Genomic DNA, 21,822 nt, shown 5'->3' with positions numbered 1-21,822 from the left:
CCGCCTACTGGCAAGCTCATGACTTTGCAAGGCATAGTTCAAGATTCAAAGGACCTACTCTACTCTGGAAAGACAATTTGGAATGGATTTCTACCCTAGGCAACACTAAATCAGTCCAAGTTCGCAGGCTTGCCTGGACAGCTTCAGTATACCACCGTTGGACAGCTATGATGGAACCCCCGTGAATGCAGAAATGAACACTAGGCTAGTACTTTTAATTGTCAAAGCAAGGCGGCTTCTGTGGGCTAATTGCAGTTGTATCTTCTGCTCCTTTGTACAATTGATCATTGTAGGCTAATTCGTTATTTTCCTGCTTAATAATTTACTGAATCTTGTTTCTTCCAAAAAAAAAAACAATTGTTTAAAAGACAATGTAATATTTTTAATAATTCATTAGAAAGCTGAAAATAAAAAATAAAAACTGCATTTGAAACTTGGGAAAAGGAAAGAAAAATATCAAAAGAATCTAATCTTTCACTTTTAATTATGGAGGAGAGTAAAAAAAAATAAAATATATAGCAAAACAATGAATAAATTTTGATTTAAATCGTGATTAACATTTAATTTTTCTTAATTTTTAATCATATTACAACAAAAGTTATTGATTAAAACGCTACATGACACAGCTAAAGCATTTCCTACTTTAAAGGCATGAGCAAATAATTTAGATACCTAGTTAATTACTTTAAATCACAAACTCTTCCCTATTTAATCAGCCAATAACACCGTATCATCCTCGCCCCCCATCAGTACTCTTAGCATTTTCACACACTGCACTGCACATCTATTTACATCACAAATTCCCCACGACAAATACCTAAGAACAAAATATCAGAGTGGGGAAAAAAATCCAGCACCAACAAGGCTCGCAAGGAATACTGCCAAGTCTTTTCACAGCTTTCTCGTTACATTTAAATACCTTTTGCGATCTTCACTGCTTGGGCTTCATGGCCATCTACGGCTTCTGATTCAGTAAATTATATTTGGCATCACTAGAATTCAATCCATACTGTAGCACAAAATAAAAGAATGCCTCAGTGCAATCAAAATCCAATATTTGTACCAAATTACACAGGAAGATCCATCAGCAACATGTAAAAATAATAAAGAAGCTTGGATAATTGGGGAAAAATTATAATAATCTCGAGACAGAAGCTCTTATTAGACATATAGAGTAACAAAAATTCATTATATAATTGATATGTCCAAGTTATGATTTACAGATTAAGATTCAAGAGCATTTCAAATTCTGGCTATCAAGCAATCATTCAACGGTTCTAACTCTCAAATACATGGGAGTTGACAAATCCCTTACAAAACAAAGCAGCTCTCAAAATCAATTAATACATTTTTAAAGGAAAAAGAGTCTGCAATCATATTATTGTACCAGCTTGCTCATGCAAGTAAGCCTATTTCTCATTATGTAATTAAATGGGAGACACAAAATTTGATACCTAATGCAAACAAAAAAATGGCTGATGCATTTTACACAAGGTATATATATATATGTATATATATGTTTAACATAAGGAATATCTCAACAACAATTGAAGGCCTGATTTCTCCTTCACATTTTTATATTCTGTGAACAGAATCAGACACATAAAACAGCATACTGCCAAACTCCATGAGTCATTCCATCTACTTAATGCTGCCTTAGATTTTATATCACAATGTATGTCCAAAACAAAAGACCCTAGTAGAACCATGTAGTCGTTACTGTGTACATTAGATTTCATGTTCTCGTAGACTGTCCAACAACTCCAACAGTAGAAAAATTAGTCTGCAATCACTTAGTGCTGAGCTACTTAAGGCAATTACATGCATCCTATTTCAAAGACTAATCTGTTCAGAAACTGCAAATTTTCAAGTGGAAGCATTAAACTAGTAGAAATAAGACATCCATTAACAAAAAATATGAAAGGCAAAATTATTCATTAAGACTTTTGATCTGAGCAAGTTTCCCTTTTTCTCTTTTAAATCTCACTAAAGAGAGAGTGAATATGCGCAGGACAAATGTCAATATGCTTCCTTTCACCCTTTCCATACATTTAATTAATTCCCTTCAACCTTTTTACCTTTTATGCTGTATTATCTTCCCTTTAGTTGCAGTGGAGACAGTTGATTTGCCAATGTAAAAAAATCAGAAATTAAAAAATACCCCAACTTGGAAATCGTCAATGCCAAAATGTGCATTCTTAGAGGGTGAGTCCAAACTATTTTTCACCCAATTGTCACTCCTGAAACAACATACCTTCTCTCTCATCCGGGAGCTCCAGATATCAGAATGAGCCGTTTTGCCATCACCCTTAATTGAACCTGATGATTGACCCAATTGTGCATGGAGCAGTGGCTCCCAGGCTCTACCCCGAACAACAGCACAATCCTCGTCACTGTCATAGTCTGCTCTGTAAGAAGAAACCATAGCTCTCAGGATCATTGCGAGTAGTAGAGACAATGCCTGAGGATACCAAAAGAAATTTAAGTATCAAAAATACTAACAAGAAACAAAGTAAAAGCCAAATTAAAAATAACAAATAGAAATGATGAATAACACATGGAGTTGTGCACAAATTATTGATGAAAAAGGGAAAATAGAGAAGATTTTTCAATTGGAATTATTATGGATTATATTTAGATGCTTGGTATTTAATTCTTTTAAAATTTTGAATACGTGTGGCTCATTTGTAATTTCCTTATTTCAGCTAGGGTTGATCAGTTTAAAAAAGAAATTTTTGTAACTGAACAATTAGTTTTCATGACTGAATATTAAATCCTGGGATTATACACTCCACATCTGGCATCAAGAAATAGTAAAGACAACTCTTAACCAAAGATAAGGTTTCTAGGCATTTGCAAGCTAAAAATCAAGAGCTGATCACTAGACACACAAACTTCTTTCAACCAAGCTCAATGCATATCTTAACCTTACACTAACGCGCTGTTGTGGCCACATACAGTATAATTCTCACTGGGTGAGTCATGCATAAGGCAATGGACCTTGCAAGCAGCCAAGCAGTAACATGTGTTGGTACAAGCATACAGCACATCCTAAATTGAAAACCTTTCATCGGGGCCTTCTTATGCCAATCTCACCTACTGAAAATATATATATATATATATATATATATATATATAACTACAAAATGAAAACCCTCTTCTATTCTTCTTTCTTAAAGTTTTTACGTGAGATCCAGTCATAACAATCTTCCATTGGGCCCAGAAACAACAACAATAATAATAAGACTGGATCAATTCCCAAAGCTTACAAACACACATCTATTTGCAATTCTGCATCTTACAAGAATCTTAACAGGGAAACTGTGAAACTTTCTCTGTAACCTCTTAAGATAAAGACAATCCACAGCACATGCGATAATTTCTATGTTACAAAAAAGAGTACAGCAGCATCAGTTGTTCACTGCATGTCTTTTGTGCATCCCATGATCACATGTAATATTAGCTAAGTTTTCAACAATTATAAGACACATTTCATATTAACTGCCTACAGTTTCCTCCATTACCTCATGCAACCATTTTATTTCATTTGTGAAACTCCCTCCCCACCTCCACCATCCCCTTTCTCTCCCTCCCCTACATTGCCTGATCCAAGATTCAACTCCACTCACTTCCCATTTGTTATTGAACATGTATGATCTCAGATGCATGCTCATGCTTACAGTTGTGCTATATTGCAACAGATGATGCTTCACTAGGGCAATAGCTATCCCTGCAGCACCAAAATTTGCCATTAGAATGTCTTGGAACTCATCTTTGACGGAATCTCATCCTGGACTTGATTGTGGCAGCTCTGGCCAACGATACGAGGATGACGCCGCTCCCCCACAAAATTGGATTCAATTTATGTGAACTTGGCCAAAACACAGTACAAAAATGTGGTCCAAATCCATGCAAATCCAAATCCAAGACTCAAAATTCATGCTGCCAAACACAATTAGAGTTCACATCGTCATTATGAACATAGATTTAGTTCCAAGGGTTGATGACCCTGCGAAGGATCACTGCAACTACTTCTGCTAATAATGGGGCTTATAATGAGAAAATTAGTACTCTAAAAAGTTGTCTTGTGCTCATGAAGCAATCAATGGAAAAGTACACGAGGCAGAGTGTGGCCACAATTCAAAATTTAGGGCATTCCTCGTAGTGGAGAAGTTCACAAGGCAAAGTGATATAGCAATTGAGGGCATTACTTAAAGAAACTGCTGATAAATTTACAAAGCTTGACAAAACAGAAAAGGAGACTTCTCTAATATTGTTGATTTCCACTTGCTACGACGTTAGTGGAGCTTACTCACTGTTATAAACTTATAATAAGCCAAATAAAGTCAAGGTGACTTCGGGAAAGTTTTTTAGTTTGGCAAATTTGGGAGTCTCTTCCATTGCAGATTGATGATTTAAATCATCTTATAATGCCATATATATATATATATATAAATGGAAACAATAAAATGACTGCTATAGTGGCTCCAAAAGAAGAAAAAAGGGAAGAATGGAGCTTGAATCAAATGACTGCTATAGTGGTTCTAGATGAAGAGATGATGAGAAAGGGTAAAGCCCACAATGTTAAAGTCATAATTCAAGGTTCTACTTGCAGGAAGAAGAGAATTGTTAAGGCTGGCAAGAACAACCATTGACCAGGGAAGAAGGAAAAATAGTGGAAGCCTCACTTGGGCCTAAAAATTGGCGAACTTCAAGAGAGCGCAATTTCTGTCATAAAATTCAACACAAATAAGCAGATTATTGAGAATTTAGATGTGAAAAGAAAGATAACATCTACCACAAGTATGTGTAAGTCAAATATTGTTTATATTCAGTGATTTGATACTAATGCTACAATTCACATTACAAATTCCTTTCAAAAATTTAGAAGCCCACACATGTCAAATGAAGGAGATTTAAACGTCACATGTCAACATAGGGAAAGGAGTCAAAGTTAAAACTTAAGTAGATATGAGTCATTAGGCTTCTTATATTTTGCTCATATTTAGGATTTAAAGAGCATTGCTTATGTATCCTTTATAAGGAGGCAATTGAATTCTATTTCTCTTCTAGATAGATGTGGATACACTTTTCATTTTGGAAATGGACAGTCATTCTAAATTATAATAACACTACGGCTGGATCTTGTATTTTTTGTGAAGGGTTAGATAAAGTTAAGTTAGATCCTGAAGTTGTTGATCCTTTTTCCTTATCGGTTGTGATTAATGTTGTCGGCTCTACATGCAGTAGAGTCAATGAATTTTCTTCTATGTTGTGGCATGGACACCAAGGGCATATTTCTATGGAGATTATAAAGGGATTAATTAAGAAGGGCGCTATCTAGATTTCTTTGAATTAAGCATTATGCTGATTGCAAAAGGTAGAAACTTACAATTAGAGTAGAACTAAATGGTTAGGTGTTTTAGAATTGATTAATGCATATGTTTGTGGTCTTTCTAATTCTATTACAATGGCTCGCTTACAAATATTTTATTATCTTCATTGATGATTACTCGTATCATGATTGTGTTGAGCTTATTCATGAAAATTCCAACTCTTTAAATGCCTTCAACATATTCAAACTTGTAATTGATCAAAATAGTGATATCAAACAAAGGTCATAAATATCATGGGAGGTATCATGAAATTGAGCCGAATCTTGGACCTTTTACTAGATTTCTTCACAAATGTGGAATAGAAGCCTAATATACATTGTTGGAAACTCTCAACCAAAATGGAACAGTAGAAGCACAAAACTGCACTCTTATAGGTAAGATGGGGTGTATGATCAAACATTTGACTTTAGCAAATTTTTTGTGGGAGATGCATTAAAGAGTGTTGCATATATTCTAAATCAAGTGCTAATAAGTCCATTCCAACAAATCCACATGAATTTTAGGAAAGTAAGAAGCATAATTTGAAACACTTTCTATATTTGGGGCACAAAGCAGAAGGAAATCCCTATAATCCAGAGCTGAAGAACTAGGCAACACCTGTCCAACACATGTCAGTGTCTGATACCTACCCGACACTCCTCGAAACATACCTAGCACTTGTCAGAAAATAATTATTCTATTTTTATTTTTGGATACAGGTGAGACACTTTGACACTTTCTGACACCACAAGGACACTTTTGGGACACTTGGTGCACCGAAACACTATGTATTGTTGCCCCCTTTAATTCTGTTAACAAAACCCCAAAAAAATTGAAAACCCTCTTCTATTCTGGAGTGATCACAGCAACATCAAACCTTTCAGCCTCCAGAATTCCTCTCCTCTCTCTGAAGCCATCACCAATTTACCACACTGTTAATCTGTTTTTTTTTTTTTTTCCCCTTTAATTTCTTGATGAGCCATGCTCATAGCCCACCTTCAGCCATCCACTTGATTGTTTTTGTTCTTTTTTTTTTTTTGACCAATATTCTATAATATGAATGTAGTTAATGATTGTACAAGTGTTATTCATAAAATGTGTAATTGATAATTTTGCACAAATGGTCTTATATTTCATTTTAAATCAAATTTGCCACAACATTTGCCATATAAAAGGAAAAACATGTCTATAGAGATATATATATATATATATATATACACACACATTAATTAATTAACATACCCCTACCATGTCATATCATCATTTTTTTGAAATCTCCATCTCGCCATGTTAGTCTCGTGTCATATCCTTGTCTTGTGTCGGTATCAATGCTTTTAGCATAAGAAACTTCATCATGAAACATTTGCAATGACTTTATTTGTTATTGCTTTAGTTCGAGTTGATTATCCTTCCGATACCACTAGAGTTAGCGAATTAGATCATGCTATCTTTCTTGAGGATGAAACTGCAATGAGAGTTCATAATCCCATAAGATTGTGTTTGGAGAACATTATTGCTGATGTCAAGACTGCCTTTCTAAATGGTAACTTAGTTCAAGATGTATACATGGAGTAGCCCCACTCTTCCTTCAACTTTAAAGAAAATGCTGCTGACCACTTATGTATACATGAAGGTGAGTGGGACTGTGGGAGCAGGTCTATATTTTTTGAGCTTTATGTTGGTGCAGTTTGCTAACAATGATGGTACTCCTTGGGATGACTATTATCACATCAGCTTATGAAGGATTTTGGTGATGTCTCCTTTGTTTTGGGCATAGGTTTTCTTGATCTGTCTCAAAGAAGAAAGTCCAGTTTCAACATGCAATATTGTTCATCTTGTGTCACGTCCATCCTTAAAGGTGTGAAGCCCTTGCCCTTAAGAAAATGATGATAAAAAGCATATGAAAGTGAGGTCTCTGAGCTGCTAATAGGTTAATGTATGCCCAAGTATGCACACATCTGGCACATCTAGCTATTTTGCTTATGCAATTAGTGTACTTCAGAGAGATACATGAGTGATCTTAGGGTGATTCACAATAAAGTTAGTGACACTATATTCTAGAGCATAAAGACTTAACACTAACTTACACGCAATATTATGAGGCGGTCGGATATTCTAATGCTGACTATTAAGGTTGGGTACATGATGCAAAGTCAACTTTCTAAATATATATTTTCACAATGACGAGGAATTGCTTCCAGGACCAAGTGCTCATCATTTTTTGGTTTTGGAGCAAGAACACCTCGGTGGTTAAGGTTATTGTGGCCTTTGAGAGCACAAGGTAACCCATGAAGAGTAAGGTTCACATCATGTTACATACAATACACCTTACCCTCACCCTTGCATATTGTTGTTCCCTATCAAACTACAATTTAGAGAGAAGAAAAAAGGGCAGTCACTCTCTGAAGACATACTATGGCATCAATGGACTCATTCATAAAAGATACACAATTTGTAGTTTAGTTTATCTCATATTTAAAATTAGTAGCGATATTACACAAAGTCTTACTTATTATTAATATTATTATAATTACTTCTGCTAACAATTATATCAATTAATGGTCATATTAGGTATGGGCATATAAAAATGCTTTTACACCTCTATTTTACATATCCACAATGTAAAAAAACAAAAAATAAAAATGGAATAAGACCTCTCTTCCTCACTATTGGGTAACAGTATAAGTAATCTAGCTCATCTTTTTTGAGTCAAATCTTTGTGCCATTCAATTTTGGGTGCAAGTCATCCCTAACTGTCTCCTATCTCAATTAATTTTTTTACTTTTTGATAAACAAAGAATTTTATTAGAGGGAGAGGAGCAAAGAAAACAATACATGGAGAATAGAACATCCTCCCAAAACAGAAGACAAAGAACTATACAAAAAAAAAACCTCCAAAAAATAAAATAAAGTAAATCCTGCAAGAACCCATTCAACGAAGCCCACAACAATGCAAGAATCACCATTCCATTCCAAAGCAAGTTATTAGGAATAGCCATAATCTCAAAAGTTCTGGCAGTTCTCTCCATCCAAATACACCACAAGATAACCATAATCGAGCATTGCAACAAAAGCTTTTCCCTCCTTCCCCTAATCAAACCCCCTAAACATCATAGCACGAAACTCCCCCACAAAGAGAAGGGACATATACCAAACAACTAACTCCAAAGGGTCCAAGAAAAGTGAAAATATTCGGACAAATACAAACAAGTCTCGCACTCTAAAGATAGAGGACACACATTAAGTGACAAAGACTGGTTAGGTATTTGTTTCTAAAGCAAGTCATTAGTATTAATTTTTTTCCAAGACTGCTACCCCACATAAAGGCCTTATCTTTAAGGCACTTTAGCTTTCCAAAATGAAAGATCATGGGACAAAAGGAGTACCATTAGGAACATGAGTCAAATAAGAGAAGAAAGGCTTACAATAAAAATCCCCTTGCCTATCTCAATACGACAAAGATATGTCAACTATCCTTTTTTTTTCTCTTTCTTTTTCCCCAATGCATTAGTTAGTCCCTTCAAAAATTTGCCACTAGGGATTTTGTGTCGTGCAAAATGTAAAAACTTTTCTCAAATTTCCTGATGAATATTCTCAAAATTGGGTAATCCAATTTCCAAAACAACTAAGCCTTCATCCAACATGGTCAGGGTGGATGGGATCAAATCAAATCAGTCATGATAATGAAAATAGTAAAGAGGGAAAAGTGAGTGAATGTATGGCTGATAACGAAAAGGCTAAGTGTACGAGACATTTTGAGGTGCATGACTGCTTGGAGTTAACCATGGATGAACAAAAACAGCTATGCTAAGTTGGCTCTTCGGCACAAAAAAGGAAAGTTAGTGATGTAGGACGAGAAGTGGCTATTTGGATGGATCATGTCAACCCAATTAGGAGGCATATATCAAAGAATAGGGTGAATGGTTTATTGGGTCCGAAACCCAAATGTGCTTAGTAATTTAGTTAAGTATATGTGTGTAGTTGCTTGTGTTAGGATTATCTATGTTGAGGGTTTGTTTGTAGTAATTGTGTATTCTAGGGGTATGTTTGTAATGTGATGTAGTTTTAGGGGTATGTGGGTAATTTCATATGTTTAGACACTTTCTTATAAATAGCGTGAAAGCCATGATGTAGACAGTTGTTGATGAAGGTGAATTGAAGTGAACGTGAGTTTTCCCCCTGGTATCTCCTCTCTCCTCTCTTCACCTTCCTCATCTAATTTCTCCATGGCTGCAGAACCTTGATTGTGCCCCTACATCATTTGGTATCAGAGCCAAACCACGATCACCATTCTTCCATTTCAGTCCACCCATTCTCCCTCACTCTTCTCGTCTTCTCTTCCTCTTTTTCCTTCTCTTCTTCTTTCCTTCTCCTCTGTTCTGTAACCTCTCCTCCCTGTAACCTCTCCCTCCCTGCTGCTTCTCCTTCTCTTCTTTTTCTTTCCTTCTCTTCTGGTCTGTAACTTCTCCCATCCCCTCACTCTTCTCCTCTTCTCTTCCTCTTTTTCCTTCTCTTCTTCTTCTTTGCTCATCTGTTCTATAACCTCTCCCTCCCTCTCTGCTGCTGCTGCTACTTCCTCTTCCATTATCCCCATTAATCTCTCCTTCTCTGTTACTCTCTCATCTCTTAGTTTCTATTCTGAAATTTCAGCATTAAAAAAAAAAAAAAAACCGAAAAGCAGTTCTGCAGTTTCAGAACTTTTCAGAAAATTCCAGCTGTATCTCCATTTCTTCAAATGCCACCATCCTACAACACCACCCATACCACCAAAAACAGAACCCCACGAAGCCCCTCCCCTCAAAATTTCATCACTAGAGGACCCCCGCGCTCCGACCAAATTTCTCCAGCCGCCAGCCCCATCAAAATCCACCATTCTGGAGTTCTTTTGACACACCACCACCACCATTCGACTCACCACCCTTTGTTGACTTTTTGAGTCTGATCCCTGTTTTGAAACTGACAATGCACTTGGAACTTATGTGTGTACTTAGTGCATAAGTAGGTTTACATTCCAGCATGTACATAAGGTACAGGGGAAGTAGAAGCCAAGACAAAACCTAAAGCTCACACAACTTCGCAAATTCCATGTCGTATCTGAGGAGCAAAAGAAGAAGAAGAAGAAGACTATTTTAATTGTAAATGCATTTTTTTTTGTATTTGGTCTGTAATAATGCATGGCATGCATGATGTGGATAAGAGCTTAGATTGACCATAGACTGACCATAGGGAACCCAACACTTGCACCAAAAACCTTTTTCTTAACTACTAAAATCATACAAGGCTTTTGGAATTGCATTAGGGTCAAACACATGGCCAAAATTTATTTTACAAAGACTTCAGTCGACCTTCGGTCGACCAACGTCTGATTTTTTGGCTTAATTAAAAAGTCTCGGTCGACCGAACTCTTCCAGTTCAAATATGCTCAGTCGACCGACCACACTTAAGGCCAAAAGTCAAATGTTTGACCAAGCCTCGGGCGACCGTTCTAAATTGAACGTATCTTCCACGGTCGACCAACCTTCATACTTGAATTTTTCTACCTGCCCCGGCCAACTGAACTTTCAGTTCAAAAATACCCTCGGCTGACCGAACCTCATGAACCGGCAAACCGGCCTTAAGGCCAAGAGACTGAACCTATGAAGGTTTGGAATATTGCCTTCGCTCGCGGTTGACCAAACCTCTCGGGAAAATGAATTTTTACAGCACTAAACGTGGTTAATTTTCAATTAAACAATTATAATTATTCCCGTTTTGTTCCTAATGGTCAAAAATATCCTTGAGTCTATATATACCCCCTCATAACTCAAAATTAAGTATGAGACCAGATTAGAAAATCCTCCCAAAAATTTTGTGTTTTAAATTTTTCTACTCTCTTATACTTATCATTGTTCACAAATCTTTTCAAGAGAGCATTCACTTTGGGCATAAATCTTTCATATCAAAAATCACATATTCTCTCATATATTTTATTTCAAATCTTTTGAGAGTTTATCTTTAGTTTTCTCCCATTATTTTCTTGATAAATTTTCGTGGAGAAAACTTGTCTTAGCTTAAGAATCTTACACATCCATTGCAAGATTCCAATAGCTCACTTGTTGTTTATTGCATAAATAATTTTTGAGCATAAACTCTATATCTCCAGCACTTAGCTCCTCAAGAATATAATTTTTTTTTGGAGATTTCATTTGAAGGTTTTCTTGTGATCTTTGAATTGCATTCATTTCATATTTCATCTTTATCAAAGATCACATTTATTTTTGTTTGGGAAAAATTATTTGAAAAGCAAAAACTCTAGGTTCTCCTATACTTTATTTGAAAAATATTTGGGAGAAAATTTTATTAGGGTTTGAATCTTTGAAGTGTTTTATTATATACACCAGTTTCAAAAATTCCAAAAAGTTATTTTGAGAAAAATCCACATACTCACACTGAGCTTATATTCATATCATAAGTGAGGGCATTTGTGCTTTATTATTATACACATCTGTTTTTCAAAAGCAATTTGGTTGTACAAAAAATTTTATTGAATATATGTTGTATTCCCAACGTGTGGTCGGAAGAGGATTGCACTGGCCTATAACATGCACCAAATTTGCTCAGACCCAGTTAGGAGAGCATCGGATAAACTTAGACCCGGTTAAGAAAGTCCAGATAGGCTTAGACCCGGTTAGGAAAACTTGAATTTGCACCATCCTGTAAGGTGTTGCAAAGGTTGGGGTCATCCCTGTTAATGTGACTTGGGGTATTCCCTAACCCAGTAAAGAGAGGATGTTGTAAACGGTGTCGCTACACCCGTGAATGAGCACTTACGGGGACGTAGGTAATATTGGCTGAACCCCAATATCATACCTGGTGTCTATTTTTTTTTAATTGTCACACTTTTTTTTTTTTTTAATTGTCGCACTTTTTATTTTCTGCACTTAAATTCCTGCACATGCATGCTTAGATTTAAATTTCTTACGAATGTGCACATGCTGTAAATATTGTGAATGATTGGGAAATACTGAGTCTGTTGTATCTGTTTTATTTATCTACTCAGTTATATTTTGTTGGGTTACTGGAATTTGCATAGACAGACCCTAGGTTGTGTATTACTGTTTGTGGATTCAAATTTGACCTAGGCATAAATTTTTTAAATACCCAATTCAACCCCCCTCTTGGGAATACACCAATTCTAATACCCTTTGATCTACCACTCACCAAAAAATCATTGCATAAAAACCACCACTGTCGACCCACGTGCCCCACGCACCAACGATTGTGAGTGGGATTCTGATGGGCTTCCCTCCTCCTGCCAGAATCAATAGAAATTGGTTCCTAGTCACAAGAAGTTGGTGTTTTCTCATGATATTTTGATTTGCAGCATGATATTTTGGTTCCTAACTTGAAATTGTGAAAGCAAGCGCGATAATTTGGCACGAAAGCCTAGAAATTGTCACTGCCAGCATCAAAAGTCAGGTTTTCTTGCTACTATTTGTGAATTTTCGTAGTGAATTTGTTTCATTTTTGCGTGATACTCAAGATTAAAGGTGACTTGAAGATTATTCTAAAATAATTGAAAGTGAAGTTTGTGATTTGCTTCATATACGTGCATCATGGTAACCAATGTTGAATTTTCTGCAAAGGTGGAGTTGTTATCCGGTAGAGTACAAAAATGGAATTGGTGCTTTGAATAGGCTAACAACTGAAGTCGCAACCTTAGGTAAAAGGCCCATGGAATTTCCTACCAAACAAGATAGTGAGATAGCAGCTGTCCCTCGTGTTTTTGTGTCGTGTTAAGGCCACAATAATCATTTGAGTAAGGGAAATAAACTATAAGTCTCAGATTTTAATGGTGATGGTTCTCCTGATGAATTTGATGATTGGGTGTATTCTTTGGAGTACTATTTCCAATGGCATGTCATGAATGAGGCTAGAAAGTTGTATTTTGCTGAATCAAAATTGAAGGGAACTGCTAGAATTTGGTGGATTAAACAAAGGGAAATCTTTAGAAGAAGGAGATTTGGTGATATTACAATGTGGGATGAGATGAAGCGAGCCATGCAGGAGCAATTTGTGCCTCCCAATTATCAGCAGCGTGTTTATCTCCAGCTCTTTGATTAGAAGCAAGAAGAAAAGATAGTGATGGAGTACACTAGTAGATTCTATCATTTGGCTACTCATGCCAATATAGAATGGAAAGAGGACGTTATGAAAGCTTTGTAGAGAAAAGGGTTGAAGCCAGCTATAGCCTCCAAACTTACTGCATGTCGTCTTATCACAGTTGGGGATGCAGCACAGGCTGCCACTTAGATTGAGGAGGACATGCAACGCAATCCTCCTAGAACTACAACAGCCCTTCAGTTTGAGAAGAGTACTAGTGGAGTGGTACAAGAGAAGACAATTAAGCAATTGGGTAAAGGTGTTCAGACTAATACTTCTTGGAAGACTCTTGAGCATTCTGGAACAACTTCTAAGAGACAAACCATCACTCAAATGCTTCAAATGTCAAGATTTTGCACATCGAGCTGCACAATGTCCTAACCAATTCATGGCTGTTGCAGAAAAGGAAGAAGATGATGATGATACTCAAGCAGTTGAAGCTGAAACAGAAATTCCAAGTGACTTAGATGATAATGGCAATTTGAGAACTTGTTTAGTGCTTCGACATATGCTCTCTTCCCACAAGGTTAAAGAGACAAAGGATTGGAGGTGGACCAACATCTTTCAAACTCTAGTAATATGCCAAAAACAACTTTGTACTTTGGGTATTGATCCTGGTAGTTGCACAAATGTAGCTTCAGAAGAAGCTGTGAAGAAGTTAAATATGGAAGTTAAGCCTCATCCCGAACCATACAAAATTGCTTGGGTGAATAATACCAACTTGCTGTGAAGAAGTTAAATTTGGAAGTTGAGCCTCATCCCGAACCATACAAAATTGCTTAGGTGAATAATGCCAACTTGAAGCTCCACGATCGCTCCTTACTTACCTTCAAGATTGGTTCCATCATGAAGACAGTGCAATGAGATATCCTTCCTCTCAAAATTTGTCACATTCTGTTGGGCCAACCATGGTTATTTGATAGGAAGGTGAAGCATGATGGATATGAGAATTTTTATTCTCTCTCCATTGACAAAAAAAAATGTATGTTGATGTCATCACGAATTCTTCCACTCACCAAGTTGAAGCATACTGTTGGTTCCTTTCTTATGAAATGAGATAATTTTATTCATGGTGATGGACTCCTTGGTACTTTCCCCAACTTGACGGAGTCAAGTTCTTTCCGGAAGGAAAGAATTGATGTAGGACGAGAAGCAGCTACTTGGATGGATCATTTCGACCCAATAGCAGGCTTATGCCAAAGAATAGGGTGAATGGTTTATTGGGTCTGAAACCCAAATGTGCTTAGTTATTTAGTTGTTTAAGTATATGTGTGTAGTTGCTTGTATTAGGATTATTTATGTTGGGGGCTTTTTTGTTGTAATTGTGTATTCTAGGGGTATGTTTGTAATGTAATGTAGTTTTAGGGGTATGTGTGTAATTTCATATGTTTAGAGACTTTCTTATAAATAGTTTGTGAAAGCCATGATGTAGGAAGTTGTTGGTGAATTTGAATTGAAGTGAACGTGAGTTTTCCCCCTGGTTTCTCATCTCTTCTCCCTTCCCCTTCCTTCTTCTCATCTAATTTCTCCATGGCTGCAGAACCTTGATGCTACCCCTGCATCAGTTAGGGCGGGAGAAATGATCCAAATTATGCCAAACAAGACTAATGGCTCCAAAATATCCCAAGCTAAAAATTTTCCGGCCTAGAATGCCAGAAAAAAATTAACTTTTAGCAGACTGGACAGTCAACGATTTTTTTTCACACAAATCAAGAGCGACATCATGAAGGTTGGGTACAATAGTTTGAAAGGCAAACCAGACCAAAAATATTTGCTTCTTCGCAATGGTAGATATGATAGCCCCTCATGGAGAAGAGGACCAGACTCCATATGCCTCATTTAGGAAGATATTTTATTTTACTTTTTTTTTCATATTTTCCATGTATCGTTTTTAATTTTTAAGAAAGTATTCAACCCATTAGGGTTGCCTTAAGTTTTCGAAATTGAATTGAATTCGGGTTTAGAACTTTACCCGTGAATGAGTGTAGTCTGTAGTCAAATGGTGTCAAAGGCCAAGGCCTACCTCTAAAGCATCAACACTCCAACAACAATGGGGAAGTGTCAGACATCCAACACACCAAACATAAACACTCCTCCAACACAGCCAAGACACACAGCAGACATCTCAGGTGTGTTGGGATTATTTTTGTTATTGGGCACATGTTGGACACGGCAAAGCTGAAGTGTCCAACACTCACATGACACAGCAAGTATAGTACAAGGGAAAAGTAAAAATTTTAAGGGTCATGTTGAAATGTTATCAATTTTTGAGAGATTTCTTACATTTCAAAAAATATATATATTAGTGAGCTTGTAACTTGCATCAATCACATTACCAAATAAGAAAAACTTCCATTGACATAAACTTGCATCAATCAATGAAGAATCCAAAAATCCAAGGGATAAACATCAGATATAAAATTCAATAACGGTTGAATACTTTTTTTTTTTTTAAGGAACATACTTGGATTGAAAAACGTGTTATTCACACAACATATATAAAAATATGTATGTTTTATTATCTTTATGTCCTTGCCATGTTAGGTCTTGAAACTTTTTAAGATGTGACCGCATCAACATGACATGCATATCATGTTGAACACCTGTGTCCATCTCTATGACCGTGTCTGTGTCTGTGCTTTGAATAAGCCTACTACTGCACCATGCCATTGTTCAATTTCCATCAGCACCATCACTGCCCGCGTGCAACAGCACTACCACACAACCTTCTCAGTCATAGATGTTGCAGCCAGTCATGTCACAGCAAGTGATAGCCCTTGTGGAGGAGAGAAAGGACTATGCCTCATTTAGGAGGAGGTTTTAATTTTCGTTTATTTTTATTTCAACATATATATTTTGCACAAGTTGGTCTTCTTAATTTTTTAGGAAAGTATTCAATCAATTTATAAGGAACCCGGGTTGGCTTCCTTTTTGGAATTGAATTGGAGTTTAGGGTTTTTACCCATGAGTTTGTATGATGCATCTGCATCACTTGGATCATAAGATGCAAGTGAAAAGATCCTTGGGAAGAGGCATAACTAATGAGATCTTTCCTTGTCTTATCCCAGCATCCCTCATAGAGAACTATTACCAGTTGATATCTTTGAGGGCTTTGAGTTGTAATAAGGGAAGCTTGCCAATGAAAAATTCCACTAAAGCATCTTTCAAGTACCTTCTTATTTTATCCTAAGATTGTTGTAAGCTTACAAACTAGAAGCACTACTTGCATTTTTGTCCCCATGATTATGATCTCTGTAAAAAATGCAGGTCTCATAATACTAATCAGATTACTGATCTTTGGCCCTTTTTCTTAGGGTTAAAGGTGGTATACACACAATGGATGAGCCTGCGCAGTACACTGTCCATCTTACACATACAAAGTACCAGTCACAACATACAAGATTACCCAAAACATTGAAGTATTGTTCAATTTGGGGATCCTTTAGTACTCCTAGGAATGTGATGACCATAGCATCCCATTCTCATGTTTGTTTTTGGGCTGGAAAGTGACATGGTGGTAATATCATATTCCCTAAGAATTCTATAATGAAAACAAAACAAAAATATTCCCAGCATCTCATTCTCGAAGAATATGTTAATCCAAACCTATAGAATAATCAGGGAAACCTATTTTTGATAATTAAATCAAAAGTAGAGGCAGTCATGAGCTATATCATGATTACTATGAAATTTTCTTTCAAGCAAACTGTGGTTCAGTTTCTCAATGGTTATTAAATGGAACATTTAAGGCAAATGATTCCACAAGTGACAGCATGCCAAAATCATATTCTTGCCAAGGAAAGAAACACTAGTCAACAATATCTCATTCTTATATATTTAATTCTTCAATATTCTTTTTGTTCTAAAAGCAATGTCTTTATTACACAGAAAACATATAGGAGTACAGATGCAAAATCATGATTAATTTTCAGGGTTCCTTTCTTTAAGCTGAGGGGGGACTGTAAATTGCAACTACAGTTCTTTTTTTTATTTTCCGATTAAGAAAATCCATTTATATCATGTACTCATGCAAAGCCACCAAAGACAATCAAATGTTTATATTTAAGAACTTGACCAAATCAGTCACATCAACAAAAATTTATGAGATAGCACACAAGATAACAAGTATAAAGCGGAAGTTTTGAAGTCCACTGGAATCTTGAAGATATTAATGAGGATTCATGACATCCAGAGTCTGCATGAAAACATACCTGAATTACAACTACAACAATGCCAACCCACGTACATATATCAGCATTTTCTTCGATGAAAGAACGCAGGCTTTCAAATTCTCCTGTTGGGTCAGCTGGAAGATCCTTTGCAAATACAAGGAAAAACAGTTAAATTTATTAGCTATATACATAGGATGCAAGCCCCGTCAATTGTAGAAGCAAACCTACTAGCAAACTCCCCCCATAAAAGCAAACTCACCTTTTCCCAGTGATGATCAATTGCAATATAAGCCACAAAAGCTCCTTCTAGTAACATCAGTATGGTAATGAGTAGAGTATACTAATATATTTCAGGTCAAGGAAAAAGGTATCAATCATAAATTTGATGCCAAACGGGAAAAGAAAATTATTGATCATGAAACTCAATGGTGCATATAATGCTTAGAGCCCAGTTAGCTCCAGGGTAGTATAATGCATTGTAAACTTTATAACAGAAGTCCACAGTACTATAATAGTTGTTAAGGGTGACAACATAGCACCAGAGCAAAACCTATGCTCATAATAAGCCAGAATGTGTGACTCGTTAAGCCAAGAACAAAATTGAGCAGGACAATGGTGATAATGATTTGTGTGACATTAAATATTGAGCAGAAAATGATGCAGGAGGTAGATAAGCTTGCCAGGATATTTGAACTTTGATGTTCTTATACTTCAATTTTCATGTATTTCTTGAAGTTTCAATTTTATTTGGATTTTGGACATTTTCGTAGGTTAATTTCATTAACTGATCAAATTTATTGTTAATTTCTGTAATGTATTTATCTTAATTCCAAGAAAATTAATAAAAATATTGAGCAATGACATTCATTGTTTTTATCGTTACTTATTATATTTCAATTTAAATATATTTTAGCATACACGCATTTTTATTTGTCTGACAGTCTAGTCCACTGCCTAGGGATCTGGGCAACTGCCTAGGCATTTGAGAATGCCATTACCTACCTTGCCAATTTGACAAATATGGGTGATAAAATATTTTAAATTTTTCACAAATTAAGAGGATGCTTGGTATTGCTGTTCTTGTCTAGTGAACAAACAGGTTATCACAATGTGTTGGCTTGGGTTGCTAGTTTTCTATATTCGTCATCTATTTTCACAAACCTAAAAACTAGAATTTTGGTTTCAATTATTGTGTTGCTACACTACTTTAATATTCATAATTGACTTTGTGGAACTAATAATTTATTCTATGCAAAATTTTTAATTAAAATCAAATAAAAATTCCATTTGACTTTGAAGTATAATTAAAAGAATCAATTTTTTAAAAATTTGAAAAAAATGATCAAAAAGTATAATTAATTTATATTTTATTATAACATTTTCTAATATATATTCACTTTCATTTTTTTTTTTCATAATATTTTTTAAATTGTTATTTAATTTAAGGATAAAATTGCATAAATTTAATTAGGTTTTTCAATTTTAAAAATATTAACCAAACATGCTGCTAGAGTTTAGTTATCTTTTGGCTTTCAGTAATCATTTCTGGTCTTCAGCTCCATCATTTTTAAATAGTGATACCAAGTGTAAAAAAGCAGCCACAACAGTCCATTGCAAACCTGTTACAAATAAATAAAACTTTGATTTTTTTTTTTTATCAGCATTAGCTAAGAACTTAAGATTGAGAATAAAGCCTTGTAAGTAGGATACAAAGCATAGGCAACAGCCATTAATTGCTTCCGCTGCAATGTGACCTATGCAAGTGATACAGCACAACACAATACCAACTCCCATAAATATGTATATGAACCTGCCACCACATAAGAATATAATAAAGTGAAAAAAGAAGCCTAAAATTAATAAATGTATGGGTCTACAAATACAATCAAAATTCTCAGTAAAATTGGAAATGCTTACAATAAACTTGTTAATAAGTTTCTTTTTTTTTTTTTTCTAAGATACCTAAACAACATAAGACATAATAATCAAGAAAGTCATTTTCTCCTTTTATAAACCTAACAAAGGGTAGATGTGCAGCCTCAGTTCAACTAAAATCGAACACAACCCAATTGGACTATAACAGCAATAAACCATAAATGCATAATTGGAGAATAAAATTCAAAACATCTATAGAATCATAAGGGAAACCTTGTAAATGAAATCCAAGCGTGTCAAAGGTAAACAATTTTGGGGAAAAAATATTAAAAACAAGATTTAATCTTCGAACTTCTGTGTTTTTTTTCCCCAGAATTTTCTCAGCAGTCAACTAAAAGGTCTATAAATTCTAATTAAACGAAACCCGAAAACACTCGACTGAGTTTGGATACCAGAAATCAAAAATGCATAGTAGCAAAATAAATTCAAAAGATTGACAGTACCAAGGGGCGGGAAGATGCAATTCGAGCCCGCTGTCGAACCCAGAACCCATATCAACAGCGAAATTCAATGGAGCGATGCGATGAGAAACCACCATGGCTTCAAGATTGGGCAAACCCGGAGCCGGACTGTCGGGGGAGGGAGCGGAAGGGATGGGAATGTGATGGTTCCACTGATTGAGCATCCATATGGAATAGAGTATGATGGATACGCCCATGAACGTCTGGAGAAAGTTCAGAAATTTGAGAAGAAAGGAGAGGAAGCTTCGGCAACAAGAGGTCGACATATTTTTGGTATGCAGTTGCAGAGAGATTGAATTTGAAACCCTAACCCTAATCAAACAGAGTGTTGCGCATCATTCAGGTGAGAGACGAAACAAAACTCAGAAAGCAAGCGCGTCTTGCATTTTTGGGGGAAGAAAAGGTTTTACAAAATTTGAATTGATATTTGCTTTGTTTTTGTCCATTTCACTGGGGCGGTCGAAGGCAAGGCGAATAATAGAAAGGTTTTGACGTGTCCCTTCTCTCTTTTTTCGTCAATTGACAGCAAACACGAAGGAAATAGGAAGACGAAAGGGTAAAGCTTACCTGGAATTTTGCGTAATTTTAAATTTGAATTTGTTTGAACCTCGAATATTATAAAGGGATTTTCCTTTTCTTTTTACGCACCAATTTTTCACGTATCCGTTTCACAGTACACGTAACTAATCCTGCGCCCCTTAAAGCCGACCTCACAACTCCAAATAGAAGGTAAATTTCAGGAATCTATGGGCGACAACGAGACTATGAGGGTTTGAACACCTAACCTCGTGAGAGGCACTCCCGCAGCCCGCACTACCACCTGAACCACAACCTGGGGGTAACGGATTCTCCTTTTGAGTCTTTTTCAAAAATATTAAATTTATTTTTATAATTATTAATTATTTTAAAATATTTTTTTAATTACTTATAATAATCTTTAAATGCTCATATACCCTAATAATTTTTTATAATTATTCTAAAATATTATTACTTTTTTACTATTTTATTTTTTTTTTAAATATAGAGAGCATGGAAGTAGTGTGTACTGATAGCTAATTTATATATAATATATTACATAATTATATATTTTTATAATTGGGGTAATTGTAATGAAGTTGTTTCATATATCAAGTACATGATTTCTTAATCCATACTTTGCAATGTATATATATATATACTTAATTGACATTAACATGTACTATTGTTACATATAGTGAACATAAAGCTCAACTTCTGAAGGAAAATGAAATGAAAGTTGATGAAAGACATAAGAAAGAATTTGTCAATTGGTTTGGGACACTTGTAAGTAACAAATTTTCTATGAGTTTGAAGCGACGTAAAGCTTCAATGACAATTAACTCATCTAAAAATTTGTACGCATTGGCATGTGGCATCAATCAACGAGTTAACCACTACAGTGGTTGCATTACAATAGTTTAAGATTTCATACGAAGTCTCTTGAACTGCATAGAAAAACCCAAAATTGTTGGGTTGTCGTGCTAGGCACAGAAGAAGATGAGGATATTAACTATTCTGGTATCTTAAATGACATTATTGAGCTAAACTATGGAGGCAATGGAATCGTCTACTTGTTCAAGTGTGACTAGTGGGACATTAGTAATAAAAAAAGTGAAATAAACACAGATACCTACTTTACCAATGTCAATTTTAGTAGGACATGGTATCAAAATGATCTTTTTGTGCTAACAACGCAGGCAGAACAAGTGTTCTACCTTA

The 21,822-nt window shown here is 35.6% G+C and overlaps 1 protein-coding gene across 2 annotated transcripts; it reads right to left on the bottom strand.

Annotated features, from left to right (window-relative positions):
• Positions 1-535: 535 nt before the first annotated feature.
• LOC131155595 (tetraspanin-18-like) lies at positions 536-20,612 on the bottom strand. Of its 2 annotated transcripts, XM_058108837.1 has the most exons (6): positions 20,068-20,612; positions 19,400-19,499; positions 17,949-18,029; positions 17,729-17,833; positions 2,255-2,461; positions 536-1,009 (listed from the first exon to the last, which is right to left on the bottom strand). In XM_058108837.1, exons 1-6 carry the CDS (start codon positions 20,349-20,351, stop codon positions 956-958), a joined length of 831 nt encoding a protein of 276 aa, XP_057964820.1. In that variant the 5' UTR covers positions 20,352-20,612; the 3' UTR covers positions 536-955. The 2 variants fall into 2 exon arrangements, with proteins under 2 accessions (XP_057964820.1, XP_057964819.1); XM_058108836.1 differs by having other exon boundaries at positions 536-2,461; positions 20,068-20,591.
• Between the last annotated feature and the right edge of the window lie 1,210 nt (positions 20,613-21,822).

This window comes from Malania oleifera, chromosome 5 (genome assembly GCF_029873635.1).
Source record: "Malania oleifera isolate guangnan ecotype guangnan chromosome 5, ASM2987363v1, whole genome shotgun sequence".
Lineage (NCBI taxonomy): Eukaryota > Viridiplantae > Streptophyta > Magnoliopsida > Santalales > Ximeniaceae > Malania > Malania oleifera.
Note: the sequence above shows the minus strand (reverse complement) of the source record. Positions and strands in the feature narration are given on the sequence as shown.

Bases quoted from the DNA above. Each gene is read 5' to 3' on its own strand.
- LOC131155595 (XM_058108836.1), bottom strand. From the start codon at position 20,351: ATGTCGACCTCTTGTTGCCGAAGCTTCCTCTCCTTTCTTCTCAAATTT. The intron at 19,500-20,067 runs GTACTGTCAATC...ATGTGGTGGCAG, and splicing joins TTGCATCTTCCCGCCCCTTG to GTTCATATACATATTTATGG. The intron at 2,462-17,728 runs GTATGTTTTCAT...TGGTATCCTCAG, and splicing joins TTGTTGTAGTTGTAATTCAG to GCATTGTCTCTACTACTCGC.